General features: G+C 36.6%; 1 protein-coding gene across 3 annotated transcripts in view; it reads right to left on the bottom strand.

Annotated features, from left to right (window-relative positions):
* Nucleotides 1–16,990, bottom strand: part of SEMA5A (semaphorin 5A) — a 298,126-nt gene that overhangs the window by 133,007 nt on the left and 148,129 nt on the right. For all 3 annotated transcript variants that reach the window (XM_017738722.1, XM_017738723.1, XM_008637204.2), the window contains 3 exons: nt 12,149–12,211; nt 6,256–6,354; nt 4,904–5,117 (listed from right to left, as the gene is read on the bottom strand). In XM_017738722.1, the coding sequence (XP_017594211.1) occupies nt 4,904–5,117; nt 6,256–6,354; nt 12,149–12,211 (376 nt within the window). The remainder of the gene's footprint in view (nt 1–4,903; nt 5,118–6,255; nt 6,355–12,148; nt 12,212–16,990) is intronic.

Raw genomic sequence — 16,990 nt, 5'->3', positions numbered from 1 at the left:
AAAGTGATCTCAGAGGAACCTCTTTAGTAAAAGTATCTAATAACCAAATGCTTAGGATAGCAAGAGGAAAAATGGTAATATTATGTCTACCAGTAAAGCAGAACAATCCAAACACTCCTCAGATGGAAAGGCTTCTAATTTGCAAGATATTTTATTTTATTTTATTTTATTCTGGTTTGGGGCTACATCTGACATAGGATTACATTTTAATCATCTATAGTCTGCCCACTGATGAAATGTCATGACATTTAGAACACAGTTTTTATTTCTTTAACATGTTCCCATAGCATCTATCATTGCATGTGTAGGGTAAAGAAAACAGCTGCAATCGTTTCAAGATAGTTGGAGACCCACGCAATTGTAAGCAAAGGCATTTGACAACTCATGAAAACGAATGTCGTAGTGTTTCTCCATGTGATGAAACAGGAAGGGATTTCCTTCTCTTTTTTTTTTTTAATTTTTTGCCCTTTATTGGCTGAGGAAATCGAACAGACATTATAGACTAAGGCAAACTTTCACACTGAGGCATCAGATCAAACATTTAGTGATTTAAAGAGGTGTATTGAAAGGAGTAATACCTTTACTAGCTGTAAATGTTGGACTACAGGAGAGGTTTCTCAGTCTAAAAAGTGAAGGTTTTCCTTGCCAATCTGGACACACTGAAACTGTGAACTGCAACTATAACTATCACCTTTTCTTCTGTTCTCTAGAGCAAGCTATGATGAATTCTGCCCATGCTACACTTTGCAGATCAACTCTACGGCAAAGTCTAATTAGAAGCATACTATATCAACTCCAGATATGATTTAAACATTGTTACAGTGAGAGCTTAAGGACACTGAAACAGACAGCATGCCAGTTTAGTGAAAGAATAATTTATTTTTTATCATTTAATAATGTCCAAAGCCAACTGCTAAGGCAGACTATTCTTTCTATGAAACACTACAAGGGAAATTTTATAATGTTCCAGCAACATGATGCTCTTTACTGACCTGAGCAGCTGGCTGAAGCTCAAGGTCTTGCTGACTGCTTTGGCCCGGAAGAAATCAGTGGAAGAGATGTCTGCTTTAGACATAATCCTCAGTGTGTGCTCTATCACCTCAAATTGTTTCTCTTAAGCACAGGAGTGCTTGAACATGGATTCAGAGAGAAAAAGAAAGGAGAGTACGTAGCAGAACAGGACACCTTACAGAGTAAATTACTGGTAAGCAGTCTTTCCACCTTCTTCATTTGTTTGTGCATATATACATATTCATGTGAGTAACTTCAGGCATTACGTTTTCCTCTACATGGGAAAAGAGAAGGCCAAAATATGACATCATGGGAGGGAGAGCTGGGTTCTCTATTTCACCTTTGCAGCCAGCTGGGCTGTTTGATGGGGAGAGAGCTGGTCTGCAGCCCTTGTTAACTTCTGTGGGTGATCATGTTCCCTTTGAGTACAGTGACATAGTTACAAAGTACTGACGGGGTTGGCAAGAGGACAACGCGGGGTCTGTCTCTCCTGAACTGTCAGTTGATAAATTCTTTGTGAGCAACCCAACCTCTGTTGAACTAAGGTGAGTGCTCAGGTCATACCGCTAGAGGAGCCTGATGCTTCAGTAGCATCTCTTCACGGAGACGAGCAGAATTTCTGCATGGTTACAACTGTGGTCAAAAACCTGCTCATTTCCTTTGGGCCAGCTGCATTTGATGTTGTCTATAGGAGCACCAGGAAGACAGAAATAGATCAATAAACAGAACATCAATTTCTTTTTCTAGAAGTGGAGGGAAGTTCTGAAGTTAAAAAAAAAAAAAAATTAACTGGCAATCATATTCACAGATATTCAAGAGCTGAAGAGATTACTACTGTAAATGTTAAAAGAGACAAGTTCAATAACTACCACCAGAAGCTTCTTTCTTCCATCAGGGAAGAAGACGTGACTGACTACATTCTAAAATTTTCCAAAATAGGAAAAACTTTAAGGAAGTGTGCAGATATCTGTAATTTTTGGTAAACTGTCCTTTGAGCCAATAAAAATTTTTAAACCAGACAAAATTCAGGGGAATCAAATCCTGAAGCATGTTGTCTAGTAGGTGAACAAACAGTATATTCAGAGAGCCTCAAGGATGGCTCCACAATAACTAGCTCCAGTCAAAAATAAGATTTCTATGTTGGTGTTGCTGTGCTATCCATCTACCTTTTTGGATCTGTGCTTGTTCAAAATCTTTGTGCTTCACATTAATTTTCTTTTTCCCCTTCAGTTATACTCTCTCAGCATATTTCTGTAGCTTACTTTTACACATATGCTAAATAATTAATACTTTTAACTGAACTATCCAACTCTTTGTCCCCCCAGATAATTGAGTGTTGATTGCATCAAGAAAAGGATAATTCAGAAATGAAAGTTCACTGATTTCTCCATAATCTGCTAATGTTAAGCAACTGATCAGAATGATGCTCAGTAAACAGCTGCTAACTTACATACTCAGCTGATGTGGATTGCTACCAGGCCTATCAAGCCCCCAATAGAAGGCAGGACCCAATAATAAATACATGACTCTGGCTGAACCAGAACAAATGGGGAACTCAGGTCAACAACATAAATGTTATTTTATTTGTGAAATCTGTGCTTCCAGAAGCTGAAACCACATCATGGTAATATGGGATCTCACCCCAGCTACCTGACACATCAGGTCCATTTTCCCCTCCCACACTGTATATCATTGTTTGTGTGATTACAGACCTTCTGACAAGTAAGACGAGGAACAAGTTTTCTTCTGTGATGAAGATTCAGAGCTTTTCAAGTCAAGATCCTGCACCAAAAGGTACAGTGAACACCAAGAGCAGACTGCCTAGGCGTATAGGCATGTCCTTTTTGCCTGACTGATGGGATTGAAGATCTCTGAATTTGCTGTGCTAGCCATTAAAATCAACAACGTCTTTATTGCACAGCAATAAAGCACTGAGAGAGATAATCAGCTGTGTTTCTGAGTGCTGCCATCAGCCCCAGAGATGATTTGATTTGGTCCAACATGATTCGCAGAGCAGAAAATCTACATGAGAAAAAACAGGGTGCTTCCGAGGAAACCTTTGAATTGGAAACACTGACAGACGTGCATGCACATGAACACCTCACATGAGGCCAAATTACAGTAACTGTGAGCTACTGCTGCTGAACAGATATTGACTAGGGGGCTTCCATTCCAGCTGATGACTTAGTTTTCTTGCAGGATTATCGATCTGTGTTACTTTCTCAGTGAAAGCAGCAAAATCTTCAATCCAAGCACTGAAAAACTAATGTAGTTTCTTGGCACTGAATCATATAACCATGCAAATTGACATAAAAGCAGATGAATCCCCCTCTCCTAGCTACCCCATAAAATATTCCCCCTTCCTTTAATATAGTTAACTGGGCTGCTTTTAGTCTTATATTGGACGTACTTTAACTGGCTTCAATTAAAAAACTCATCTTGTTCTTCCTCCCCAAAGATAAAAGCTACAGTTTCCTGGTAACTTAATTATAAACAGTTTTGAGGCAGAAGAATGAACTCTAACAGAGAATGTATAAGTACATCTGAGGCTTTTAATAGACAAAATGTGAATACAGTGAATATGATTAATTAGAGAAGTCTAGAGGGAATTTTAGTGTGCCTTCGGCATAAAAATATCCAGTTAAGCTGCAAATTCTGCGTGAAGACTTCTTCCCCTTTGACAAAAGAACACAGGTGTAGAACAGTAATTAGTTCCAATACCAAGCTGAGTGGACAAAGGGTGCCTGAACAGGAATATATGAGTTCATTTTTCCCCTCACTTCTTTTGCACTGCTATAATTCTTTTATGTTCCACAAAATTTAGGATTTTGCTGTTGTTGTTAATTAACATTCTAAAATCATCTAACCTTAAGAGAAGGTCACAAATTCCTGCAAGCTACCTGTCATGGGTTCATTGTTCAAGTAAAAAATACTAATTGTATAAGCACAGTTCAGCATTCACATTATAGGAGAACTGAAATATTAAAAATAAAGTCTTTTACTTGCAGCTGACCAAATGATCTGAAGCTAGAAGGATTTATATTTGTATTTAATTTCACACATGACAATAATCCCATCATAACGTGAAATGTGCTGTAGGAATAGTGACTGTTGTGTCACGTAGCATGCATTATGAAAAATTTCTTTTTCTTCTGGAACAGGCATGGGCAAACTATAATACACATCATTTCACACTTTGTGTTTGATAATAATTTTCAGTTTAGAAGAATCTGCTTCCTTTTTTTGTATTAAATAAAAAGGCAACTCCGTCTGTCGTATCTCAGGAATACCTATCTGTTTACAGATTCTCCCAGCTGGAAATCCTCATCAGGTGATTAACATCCGTGACACAAAATTGACTGTTAAACACAATGTTATGATATGTTTTGTAAACTATTCCCCATCCTTTGGTGTCAGGATGCCACCTAAGCGGCTCAAAATGTCAGTCTGCCGCCTAAGCAGCTCGAAAGCTGAACTTCTTCTGCTTGTCAAGGCTGGGACCTGCAGGGAAAGCCTGGAGAATTCAGTCCTTTCTAAACTGTTTATTTTCTGCCTTAAGTTTTTGAGGTACTCAGAAGAGAATGCTCAATGCAAGCTGCTGCTCAAAGCTGACTCAGTTTTGCCATGTAAGAGCACCCTAACAGCAGCTCATCGCTGTGTCTCCAAACACGACTTACACATGTTAAGGGCACATCTACAGACTTCAGGTCTATTAAATATACTCCCAAATACTTATTCTAGTAAAATAATATATAAGAAAAGCACAAAATAATTTAAAATTTAAATAAACAATACTCCAAAACATTCAAATTCTCAGAATGGAATTTCAATACCATGAATATGATGAACGTGAGTTAAAAGAAGATGAGTCTCACAGTCCATCAGGACTCACCATTCAGCCACTTGGAGTTGTACTGGGCAGTTCGGAGAGGAGGAAGGGCCCCCAGACTCCGATAAATAGCAGGATCCCTTCCTGGAAAATCCATGGCCGTAGCAGCATATAATTCTCCACTGGAAGTGAGAAGAGCAGTGGAGTTGTGCTGGGGACTGTAGGGACAACGAGCCATGCCACTGATTTGGTCATGTATCTCTGTCAAGTTGCTTAACTGTAAAAGAATTAGAAAAAGGGATTAAAATTACCTGAAAATTATCATTTCAGCCAAGCTGCATCAATCTGAGTAAAATCCTATGACAAACACCTGTTACCTGCTCAAGTACTGTACAACAGAGATGAGCCGACCTCTACATCAATATGAAATGGTCTCATATAGAAAGTCTCATTGTAATGTTGTCAGATCTCACTTTAGCCACTTTGATATGGAAAGTATGCATGTCAATCATTATCCACCATGCCTAAATGTTTTCTATTAGAAGGGGCTCAGACATTAGTTATCTTTGCAAAGATTGTGATTACAAAAAATAAATCCAAACCTGATTGCCAGAATCAATAAGGCAGACAACAACAACAACAACAACAAAATCTATTATTTGTTTTGCTGGTGTGTTTTAGGAAAAAATCTCACCTGAAAAATGAGAGTAACAAAAGGAGCTTTCCAGCTCAGCAGAACTATCTCTGATTAGTAGCCCAAAGACTTACAGCCATAAACCACAGCATGATATTAATATGATATTTGAAAATAAAGGTACAATGGGTTTAAATAAAATAAATCTGTCAGTGAGTTTTTTAGTAATACATCTATTCTTTGTAGTTTTCTCCCCTCCTGAAACAAATAGGCAGCCTAGTCCAGACAGTGACATTTTGATACTTATTATGAGTACAACTGATACTACAATTAGGCTTTTTCTGAAAACACAATGACAGATCTTCTCAGTCAAGATTTCTCATTCTCACCAGTCAGAAATCACTAATACAGGTACTGTCATTTCTCCAGAACTACACATACACCGTATGTAGCTACACAACCACATTTTATAACTAGACCAATTGATGCCAATCAGACCAGACAGTGGCAGAAGTTTTATAAACACCCAAGATTCATAAAAGTTGGCATGTAGGAGGAATTGAGCTGCTCATAGTTGTGCATCTCCCATAGCTGAGGAAAAGACTGCAAAAAGAGATCAGTTAGCTCTCCTATTTGGCCTGCCACCACCTAAATCAGCCTTTTACACATCAGCTCACCCATCAGTATAATAGCCAGTTGTCAGCCATAACATGCCCTGCCTTTTAGTCTACTGGCTCAGAACAGGGACTTCAGCTCGTGGGGCGAAACATTTCACTCGTACCGTGCGATTGGTGCAGATAGGAGTGAATGCGTTGGTTCCACAGGTGAAGAGATGGTTGCCTCCAACAAGAAGCACTCGAATATAGTTCTGGCACTCCTCCTGCCACACAGAAAAGAAAGAATACATTCAGTGATACTGCAGAGTACAGAGGAGACTAGTAACACTTTGCCATCCATGGTATTTATCCACAGAGAAAAATTTTAGGTAAACAAGGCTCAAGCATACTGGAGTTAGCAACCACAATATGCACAGATTTCTTATTCACACACATATATCCATCAACCTTTCTGAAAAGTTCTTAACAGGATAAAATAAACCTCTCTAGTACTGAAGATTTCCTGTCAGGATATATTTCAAAGGCTTGGCTAAATTTCAAACTGATAGTTCAGATAGATGATCTGATAGACACTGACTTAAATAATACACTACTGTCTCAAGAGATCAGATGTTGACTTCAAAGACAGATTAGGCCAAGGAAGGAAGTTGTGAGGAAAACAGGGGAAAAAACAGGTTGTCAGTAACAAAAATATACTGAAACTAGTAAAAATAAAATTCTTGAGATGTTCAGATGTGGGTTTATTACCACTTATTTAATAATTTACCCTACCTGTTTTATTAGAAGCATCTACTTTCCTGTTAATTCAAAGTTTCTCAAAAAATTTCATTACAACAATACAAAGATGCTCACCCTGAGGAATAATTTAACATGTTTTTTACCCCATTAGTATAGGTGAAAGCTTTATGATGTTCATATCTCTCACTTCAGGAGCTAGAAAGCAACAGCAATTTCTACTGCTTACTCAGACAGAAAGCTTTGTCCTGCAAAACTGAAAATCTCCCAGAACTGTATGATGAAAAATTCAAACACTTCTATTGAAAAAAATCAATGTCCATATCCAATAAAATGATCAACAATACATTTGGAGAAAATAAAGTTTCCTGGAAACACACATTTGAATGCATTCACCACAAGATAGTCTCATAAAAAGCCTGAAAAAAACCTTGTGAAAATACAGCTATGCAATTCTAGCAGATATTAAGTGAAATCATGTAAGTAAATCCATACAATAGTAATAGTACAGAAGTCCCATTATCTGGCCTACAGTTATATTAAATTGATTGCTTGTTTATCTTGAAAATAGACTCTCATCCTGGAAGACAACAAGTATAATCCTGAATAAATTGAACAGGCACAAAATAGACTGCAAAAGAAGACAGGGAAAATACTTTAAAGGTCTCTGAGAAAACTCTTAGAATTCATCTTCTATACTTTTCCTCATAAAAGTAAAGTTTAAAATAAACTCAACAAAATCCTGTAAAATCTCAGGAAAAAAACTACCTCTTGGAGAAAATACCTCTCAAACCAACATTTGCATTAGTTTCTCATGAAAATTGAGCTTTTAAATGCTTCTCTTTGAGACTTTAAAGGTAAAAGACAAACATCTTGGAAGTAAGATTTGATTCCTATTGGGTAAAAAATATGAAGTTTTTATATTGAACTTTATAAAACTATAATCTTAATATTCTTTAAACCACAAAGAAACTAATACGTAACCATACAACTGAGTTGGGCACTGCAACAAGCCATTTAAAAAGTAATTCTTTCACTTCTTGACAGCATTGGTAGTTTTGGCAGCTTCCTTGTATCAGACTGCTTTAACTCCATCACCAAAAAATGCCCAAAAACTAGAAGGCAAATTTTTGCAGGTTTGTTTTTTGGGTTTTTTTGTGGGAAGGGTGCTCAAGGAGGTTCACAGAACGTAAGGCAGTAATTTATTCTTTGGTCTGTTTCCATTCTGCCCTTTGCAGCAAGGCATGGAATGTAAGTGTAGGAAAAATAAGTGGGTTCTGACATTACAACCCATCCAACCTCTCCTCTTCATATTCCAGAGCACCCTGAAATAGCGTAATTTCCAAATTACTTGCACGCTGATCACCCACTCATTTTGTTCAAAAATAATGCTAATTTCTTAAACTCTGACATTCTTGGGAATCACAAGATTCCTTAATGTTCCCAAGTCCTGTGCCAACTTGACAACAATCCATAGGGCAACAGGGCAAACAAGATATCTCATATGAAATTTTTGTTGGGCACACAGTGCAAAAAAAGGGAAATTGAAAGAGTAGCTTTTCTTAATTGGCTGTTTTCTTAATTTGAAAAAATATCCACACTAATGCAAAAGAAAGTTTTAAAAAATTAGTCATGAATAAAACGGTCACCACCCAAAAACATACTGAAAAAGGACTTCACTATTTAGTCACTTGAATTGTTCAGAGACATTTTTCTAGCCCTGAAGTCAAGCTTGGCTGTCCTGGTTCACTTCTGACACATGCAAAAATGAGATGTGTGTTGCAGGAGTGGCAAAGGACTTTAAAACCAAAACATTTTTTAGGTCAGGGGGTGGTGTAAAGTTTGGTAGCCATCTTTTATGTAGTCTTATTCTCCAGTTCATCTTGACCTCTATGTCATATACTTTCCTATTTGCCTATAAAAATATATCTGAAATAAAGAATACATTTAGGAAGTACTTTCTACTTTTGTATCAGCATACCAGAAACAAAATATGACTATTAGAAACAATTCAGCAGCCAAGCAGGCTAGGTTGTTACTGAGGCTTAAGACCACCTTGACAGTCCAAGGTCAATCTGGCTGCAGTACAGTTATCCTCCTGCAGCAATATTTCTTGTATAGGTTAACATTTTAAATACACCCGTGTTTAATTTCTAAATACTTTTATTGAAGGTTCAGATACTAACACACCCAGCCATTACAATTGTAAATAAGCAAAAAATGGGACTTAATTTCAATTAGCATTATTATTTTTAACCTCTCTTTGGCTTATTGCATTCTCAACAAGTGCATTTATACTTTTTCTTTCTAACATTCCCTACCACAAGTGTCAGTATGAATAAGCAAATTTATTCTCTTAATCATGTCTGGTGTTTTAGACTTCTACATGCTAATGCATGCTGGCCACAAGGACGTAATTTTGTGTGGCTCACTTTTGGAGCCACTAGATATTTTAGGCAACATCTTAAATTGGTGGATAAATGTCTAAAGTCTGAGTAACAAGTATTGGCCTTCAAAAGTCAAGTGTGCATTACACTGTCAAATGTGACAGATATCCCTATATATTTTTCCCTTCAGGTCTTTTCCCTTGTTGGCTTCTAAAGCATAAACCTCAGAACAACTGATAACAGCTACAGGCAAAAATTCCATGCAGCTTCTTTCTCAAGAACAAAAAAAGAACAAAAGTGTTTCACTGACCGTTATCTCAAAACTACTCAAGTTGTTTCAGGGTTCGAAGCCACCTTCTGGCTTCAGGGCATTCACTCTATCAGTAAAGTGACTTTCAGGCAATGAGTTCAGGTTTTGCCACCTGAACTCATTGCCCTTGTGCTGCTCTGTAGCCAGCAGAGCTTCAAGAGAAACCAGGATCTGAATGAATAACCTACCCACAGCCATCCCAGCAATCCTCATCTCCTTTGCCACAGTCTGGGCTGGCCTTAACATATTTTGACTCCAGTATTTCCTGTCTCTTCCTACAATTACATGAGCCTGCCCTGAAATCTGAATTCACATGCGAAATGTTACAGAAATGCAACCCCCATCAACTCTGCAATTTGGGCTGGATCGATTTATACAACAGGCAAGCAGGCAAGTTTTTCTGATAATAGTAACTGGAATTGTGTTTGCCAAGAGATTTCCCCTGAAGAGGGACAATTCACTGTAGCACTGGAGTGAACTCCTCCTGATCTGATGATTCCCAGTTTTTCCAAGGGAAGGCTCTGCATGCATCTCCTTCTACAGAGAGTATAGTGACCTTGCTTTAGTCTTGGAAATAAGGCCATAAAAGACAAACATTGTTTGGCTATCCTTTCCCTGGTCATAAATTTATCCTTTGATTTTAACCTTGACCACATCAGTGAAAACAAAAGAGGCACGAAAAGTTCAAAGAGACAATTTTCGTTCCAGCTGGGTAGGTTTCCTCAGACAGTATCTCTGCATTCTCCAACAACTCCCACATGAAGCTTTCAGGCCACAAAGTTTGCACCCCAAAAAAAAAAAAAACCCAAATGGTAAAAATAAGAAGACAAGTATTTACTCCCAGGATTACTTTTGAATGTAAGGAAGCATAAGGACTATACTCCTCTTCTAGATTGTGAATGAGGAACATGGCTGTGGGTACAAATGAAATCTTTAGCTAAATAATAACAATACTAAGAAACAATCCCAGAGGTCATTATTTGAATAGCATATATACTATTTTACAGTGACAGCTCAACTTCCAATCAGCATTTTCTTCAAAAGGGTGTGATGGGCACAAATGAAACTCTGCATGAATAAAAAACTACACTAAAGTCCATTCTTAAATATGTGTCATCAGTGTTGTGTATTTCTCCTAACAAAATTATTTAATAGCAGCAGATGCTTTACACTGTTGAATCAAATGTGTGGTAACAGTATTGTCAACATTTTATTCAAAAGTACACTATTATAGCCTCAAATTTACAATTACTTCCATCCATCATGTTAGATCACAGTCACTGCACTATGACTTTCAGACAAGTTGAATGTTATTCTCACAGCTTTACACTTGGAAAATCACTGTAAAACAAAGCCATATATGTTTAGTTGCGCATAGCATTCCTACCAGGATAGTTTCTACTGTATATGCCCCTTGATCAATGCATTGTGATATATTCTATTGACCCTTGAGAATATTCCCTTACTTCCAAGTATTGTCACCTGAAAGCTAAGGATAAAGGCTTGAGGGATATATTACATATTGAAGCATAAATTTTCTAGGGAGAAAAAACAACTTAGAAAATGAAACATTTGCTTAAAATATGAGGTTCCAAGAGTTCTTTCTTTTCTATACCTCACAGTATAACATGGCCCTGCATCTGAAGGGGGGCCATTCTTCCTCTTCAATCTAGAATGTACAGTCATACACTGCAATTTTATTTTCCAGCACTCAGTAAAAAAGGAGCTGGAAATTAACTGTTTAATGGGAGAAGTTAAAAAGTCAGTGATTAGATAACTATGCAGAAGAGATTCCTCCTCCATTAGATGACAGAGCTTTCAGAACATGTTTTTGAAGCTTGGAGTTTTTTGAGTTTTGCACAACAGTAATGTATGCAACACATTCTACAGAATAAAAGCAAGTGTGTTCTTTTGCACTTATCACTCTTGATGTGTTCTCCCTTTATGTTTTAACTGAATTAACTTTAACCATTGAACAGTACAATAATTAAAAACATAGATTGCATGCAATTCTAATTGCTTTTATAATTAATTTGACAACTAGCTTCACATTGGGACAGCTGCAGGTTCCATCTTAGCATTACATTTACCTGTACTGAAAAATAGAAATTGCAGCTGGCCAGATAAAGAATTGGTTTTAAATACAAAAAATGTATCAAGTTCAATTTCTAAGAAGTTAGTGAATTTAATATTATTTTCTTCATAGCACCAGTAGATAGGAAATAAAAAAGTTAATAAAACTGCATCTTAAACACAGGGATATAAATTGAGAATTTTACAAAGTAATTACACAGTTATTCAGAATTTACAGCACAGAAAATGAAGTGAGAACACAGTTCACTACATTTGACATGCCATGTTTAACCTTGGTGTCAAAACAGTAAATTGGTAGAAGCTAAAGTTCATGGTCATTTCAGACAAGAATCACATGACTGTATCTCTCACCCCGTGCTCCCTATGCTCTTCTTTATTTCTTTGCTTACACATCAGTGCCAGACCCCTTTCCTGCATCTCTCGTCAGAAAGAGAGACAGTAAAAATGCATAAGGTAGAGATTTATACACTGAATTACACCTGCTATTAACATAAAATTTTTATTAAAGCGGAACAGCTGTCTCATGCTTACCTTTGATTTGCCTTTACTGTAACAGGCTCTTTTAGTAGCTTCATCACATTGCCACTCCACTGCCTGCAACCAAAAGGAATTTGTTAGAAATGAAGGGAACACAGAAATATAAGCCCCTGACCTATTTAGGTCCATGTTTGTGTTATATGTTTCAGAGATACTGATGATTAGCTGTGGATGATCCTATCCATAAATGCCTCTTAAGAGTTTTCTCCTTCAAAATGTAGTTTTGCTGTTGAAGGTTTTTCATTATTTTAATCCAAAAGGAAGCTGGACAACATCATGACTCAGTGCATCAATCACTACAGCAGAAATAACCACAGTTACATTTGATACTATTTAGCCATTTTTTTGGTGAGTTTTATTAAGGTAAGCAGCTAGAGAAACACACAGAAAGGCTGAACCTCTTTCTCCAGAAGAGTTGGGCTGCACCACCACAGCATCTCATAAACCTTGTGCTGTGGGAAAGTGTGCCCTATTGCACTTTTTGAAGTATTAATCTCAGGCATCAAATGGAGATTTTGGTCTCTAAAGGAATGACTGCAGTACTAATCATAAGCATCCATTCAGAGAAAGAAGTAATGGGCAGAGACGTACAAGACAACAGTGAAACAGTGTACTGCAAAGCAGAAGCAATTTATCCTCATTTTTTGAGCTGTCTCACTGCTTCAACAGATTTATGCCAGGACTGTAATGCCTGGTCTGCATTACTACAGTTTCACTGCATGAGTTAATTCCAGTTATTTCCATATTTAACATTCAGCAGCTATGACTTACAAACTTTACTGCTCAGTGGAGCAGGCTGCATGCTTGGTGTTAATGTGCCAATACATGTACATATTTGAATGCCTATATATGCTGTGTAGTCAAAGTGCATTTTAAATCAGCCTGCATTCTTTCACCTCAATAGTGCACATCCATATGTTCTTTAGATAAAAATGCCACAAAGCACTTCACAATTTATCAAGAAGAATTGAGATTTCTGAAGTAACCACTGCTGCCTAATTATTGAAACCACAGACTTTTCATTTTTATTTGCAAGGAAATAATGAGAGACAATTTATCCAGATTTAATTAAGGAAATGTTTTGTACCTGTGTTTTAATGGAGACTGTATTAATAGCAAGCAGATTCTCCAACTAATAATAGGGTGAAAGCCTATTTAAATTAAGGGGGAAAATGCCTTCAGAGTATTTGTGTTTCAACAAGCCCAAGAATAAGCATTTTTCACTTCACTTCAAAAAAAAACTACTTATGAAAACTAATGTAATCACTTCTCTTCCTGCATCCTAAACCTGCCTACTTACAGCATTTGCTTTTGCAATGCTAAATGACTATGGTGTATTGGGGAATATATTGAAAACTTCTGAAAGAATCTGCTTGTGAATGACCCTAGAATTGATAACAAATTATATCTAGCAGCATGAAAGAAACCTCATACCGACTTAGATAAAAAAGCAGCAATGACCTAACTCTTTTGACTCGGTAATGCAAAAAACAATTCACGTCCGTAACAGAGATCATGGGACGACCAACTAAATTCCTAATCAAGTCATTAGGACACACTGAAGCTCCATGTTATGTGGCACTAGATACAAGTGCTGAATATGTTATCTCTGAACAACCCAAAAAATTTCAAATGCCTGGAGAAAGTCAAGAGTTAGTCACCAGGGGGAGGTCAGAGTAGAAAGAGAACAAAATGTGGGTGCTTAAAAGGAAGGTTTGAAGGAAAGTTCTTGCCAAGACTGAACTGAGAATAATAGGTCAAACATGAACAGCAGGAAGAAGACTGCATTAAATACAAAATATTTATCAATTAATCATTTTTCAGTGAAAAAAATACCCAGCTTTCAATTGGCTTTAAGTCCACAGTAAAAGTAATTTGAAAGGGAAGGATGTGAAATATTAAAACATTATGTAATAGTTCTGGACATCATAGTTAACAGGACATATAAGAACCCAAATAGAAGAAACTGCTACAACTAGATATAAATATGTTTGCTTGCAAGTTAACCAAATGGCAAACTCTCTGGGAAAACCCTATGCATGACAACATCTGCTAAAAAGGAGTAATACTATGTGGACAAGAAATAAATGCAGACACACTGGTGACAAAGCTAAGTCCCATCTTTGAAATCAAGCGTACTGACAGTCCTATAGCCCTTGGTTCCACTGCTAGAGGAGATAAAAATAGAGGAGGCTGCAAATGAAATATAGTACAAAGGCATCTGAAGAGAGCTGAGTAGTTCAATCTGTTGTGCTTTGGTCCCTAAGGCTCCCACATAGCTCAGTAATGCAGGCAAACATTTCTATACAGAGCTTGCTTTCTTTTTACCTTCTAACCTTCAGGAAATTCAGGGGAGTTTCCCACAAAGTGGAAATTTAGATATTCAACACAGTCTACTGCTTATACACAGGAGGAAGACAGGTAGAAAACTCACCAAGCTAAATGGCATTTCAATGTGGGAAAAAAGGGAGAAAAATGTGTCCTGAATCTTCAGCACACAAAGACAAAACAAAATGTCCCAACACAGTAATAACAATGTGGGTTTTGCCAGTAGAAGATTACAACTTGAAAATTTTCATTCTGAAAGACCAGATGGAGACATATGGATTGCATTATTCTAAAAAGCAAGTGCAAAACCATGTTTAAAGATGTTTCTGTTATCCACTGCTTCCCTTAAATTGACGTATTCTCCTGCTTAATACTGATTGATGACATTTCCATGAAGTTCAAAGGAGGAGAGCAGATATGACATGCAAACCATGTTGGATATTTGATTCACTATGAAGGTCTATACAGCTAAGATTTATCCTGTTAGGATATTTTCTTTTCTACTTTTCTTAACAAGAACTTTCAATTTTCCCATGCAAAACACAACTTGCAGCATTCAGTGTACTGGTTTTAATTAATATTGTAATGCTACTTAAGCTGGCAACAAAGTTCATTGAACCAAATTATAGACACAGAAGTTTGTTCACTCTGGGGAAAGATTTTTAAGAGTAAACACAGATTTGAAAGTCAGTGTCAGAGAAAGTAAGGGCAGGTCATACACAGCTATTGCTACACATCTCTCCAAAGAACACAGCTGCAGAGGTTAAGGAGTACGGTTTAAGGTGACACATCAATCTGTTTCTGATAGCAAGCTGACAATATTTACAATGACATGGCTTTTATAAATCCTGTGATCGATATGGTCTTTCAAGCACTTCTGTAAATTTAATGCCTTGACTTAGTGAGCTCCTCATTTCCCAATCTTCTTCATAAATACATTCTCTTATACATAAATAAACCTTAATTATGTAATGTAGTGTGATTTTTAACACTGTGAAAGTCAACGTGAGCAACTTTCAACTGCAGCTGAAAGATACAACTTGAACTTAACCCAGTGTACTCTGATGAGGATGTCACAGATCACTTTTGAACAGGTATTGTTTTCTTTGGTTAAAAAAATGCATGAACCACAAAGCTCCATACAGATTTGACATAAAATCAGATTGAACAAAACCAAGGCTTTGGTGCACACATAAGTCAAAGCTTGAACTCTAGTTTCAAACTGATGGCAGGCAGCTTTTTGTAAAATCTCAATTGTAAATAACTGTATCAGTGTTTTAAATAGTGATGTGTGTAAAGAACTTCAAAACTTCAGATGAAATCTCTCCTGGCATTTTAAAGGGGTAGTAGGAGGAGAGAAATTCCAGCCAGCAAAGAAAACAAATTCCAATTCAAGAATATAAAATGAAACTATTATCTTCAAAATGAAGAAAATGTACATGCAACACCTATATGTAAGATAAAATTACATTATTGAAGTTAGTAATATTCGTTGGAACAACAAATACATTTTAGTAACTTCTCTGGACGAACAATAAGAGTTTTGCTTAGAAGTTAAACTATTGTATCTTTAGAAAGTTAAACTAAATAACTGCAAAGAAATTAACTCCAACAAAAAAAATGAAAGAAGACAATCTCTAATTCAAACTGATTTATCCAAATAGCTTTGAAGAACACTAAAAGAGAAATATGGAAAGTGTAGAAACAGTAAATAATGTTCACAGAAGTAACTCTCAAGGGATTCTATTACATGCCCGACATGCAGCAACGAAGGAAGTCCCTAGGCAAGACATCTGGAGGTCCCTTCCAACCTAAATTATTATATAATTTTCCAGAAAATTAAAAAATACAACAGAAAAAAAATTAGAGCCCTAAGTACTTAACTTTAATAAGGACCCTTCCTATAATTCTAACTTTAATTAGTAAACGTAGACAGGAAATTCAAAGTTTGAACACAGTCAAGAAAGAACTGGCCAATTAGAATGATTTAAGTGAGAGATGTATTAGTTTTACTGACAGGGAACCAAAAAAAGTGTGGCTTTCACCTACAGTGAAAGCTGCACACATAACTGAGTACAATCAGACCTCCTGGGAGAACTATGCTCCCATAGCTACACAGATACTCAAAACAAATACAGGTAGACAGGTATGCATTCATATATATATTTATATATGAATTTTGAAGTGTAGAAACGGAATGTACTATTACATTTCATAGAGAAAGAAGTTAATTAGTCAAGAACCAAGAAATGAACAGAACAGTATTCCAGACAGATGGTCCAGCACTTCTTAGGCAGATGGCTCTGCTAATTAGATACTGGCAAAAACAACATTAAAGAAGATAGTTTAATTACACAATGCCAAAAACTAACAACTACATGATATTTCTTTTTTTTTTTTCTTTTTTTCACTATCTGCTTGCTTTCATCTCTTGTATCATGTATTTAAACAATACTCTGGGGAGTTGGGGTATAATGGCAATAACCATAATAATATATGTCAACAAAC

The sequence above is a fragment of the Corvus brachyrhynchos genome, unplaced genomic scaffold (genome assembly GCF_000691975.1).
Source record: "Corvus brachyrhynchos isolate BGI_N302 unplaced genomic scaffold, ASM69197v1 scaffold23, whole genome shotgun sequence".
Classification (NCBI taxonomy): Eukaryota; Metazoa; Chordata; class Aves; order Passeriformes; family Corvidae; genus Corvus; species Corvus brachyrhynchos.
Note: the sequence above shows the minus strand (reverse complement) of the source record. Positions and strands in the feature narration are given on the sequence as shown.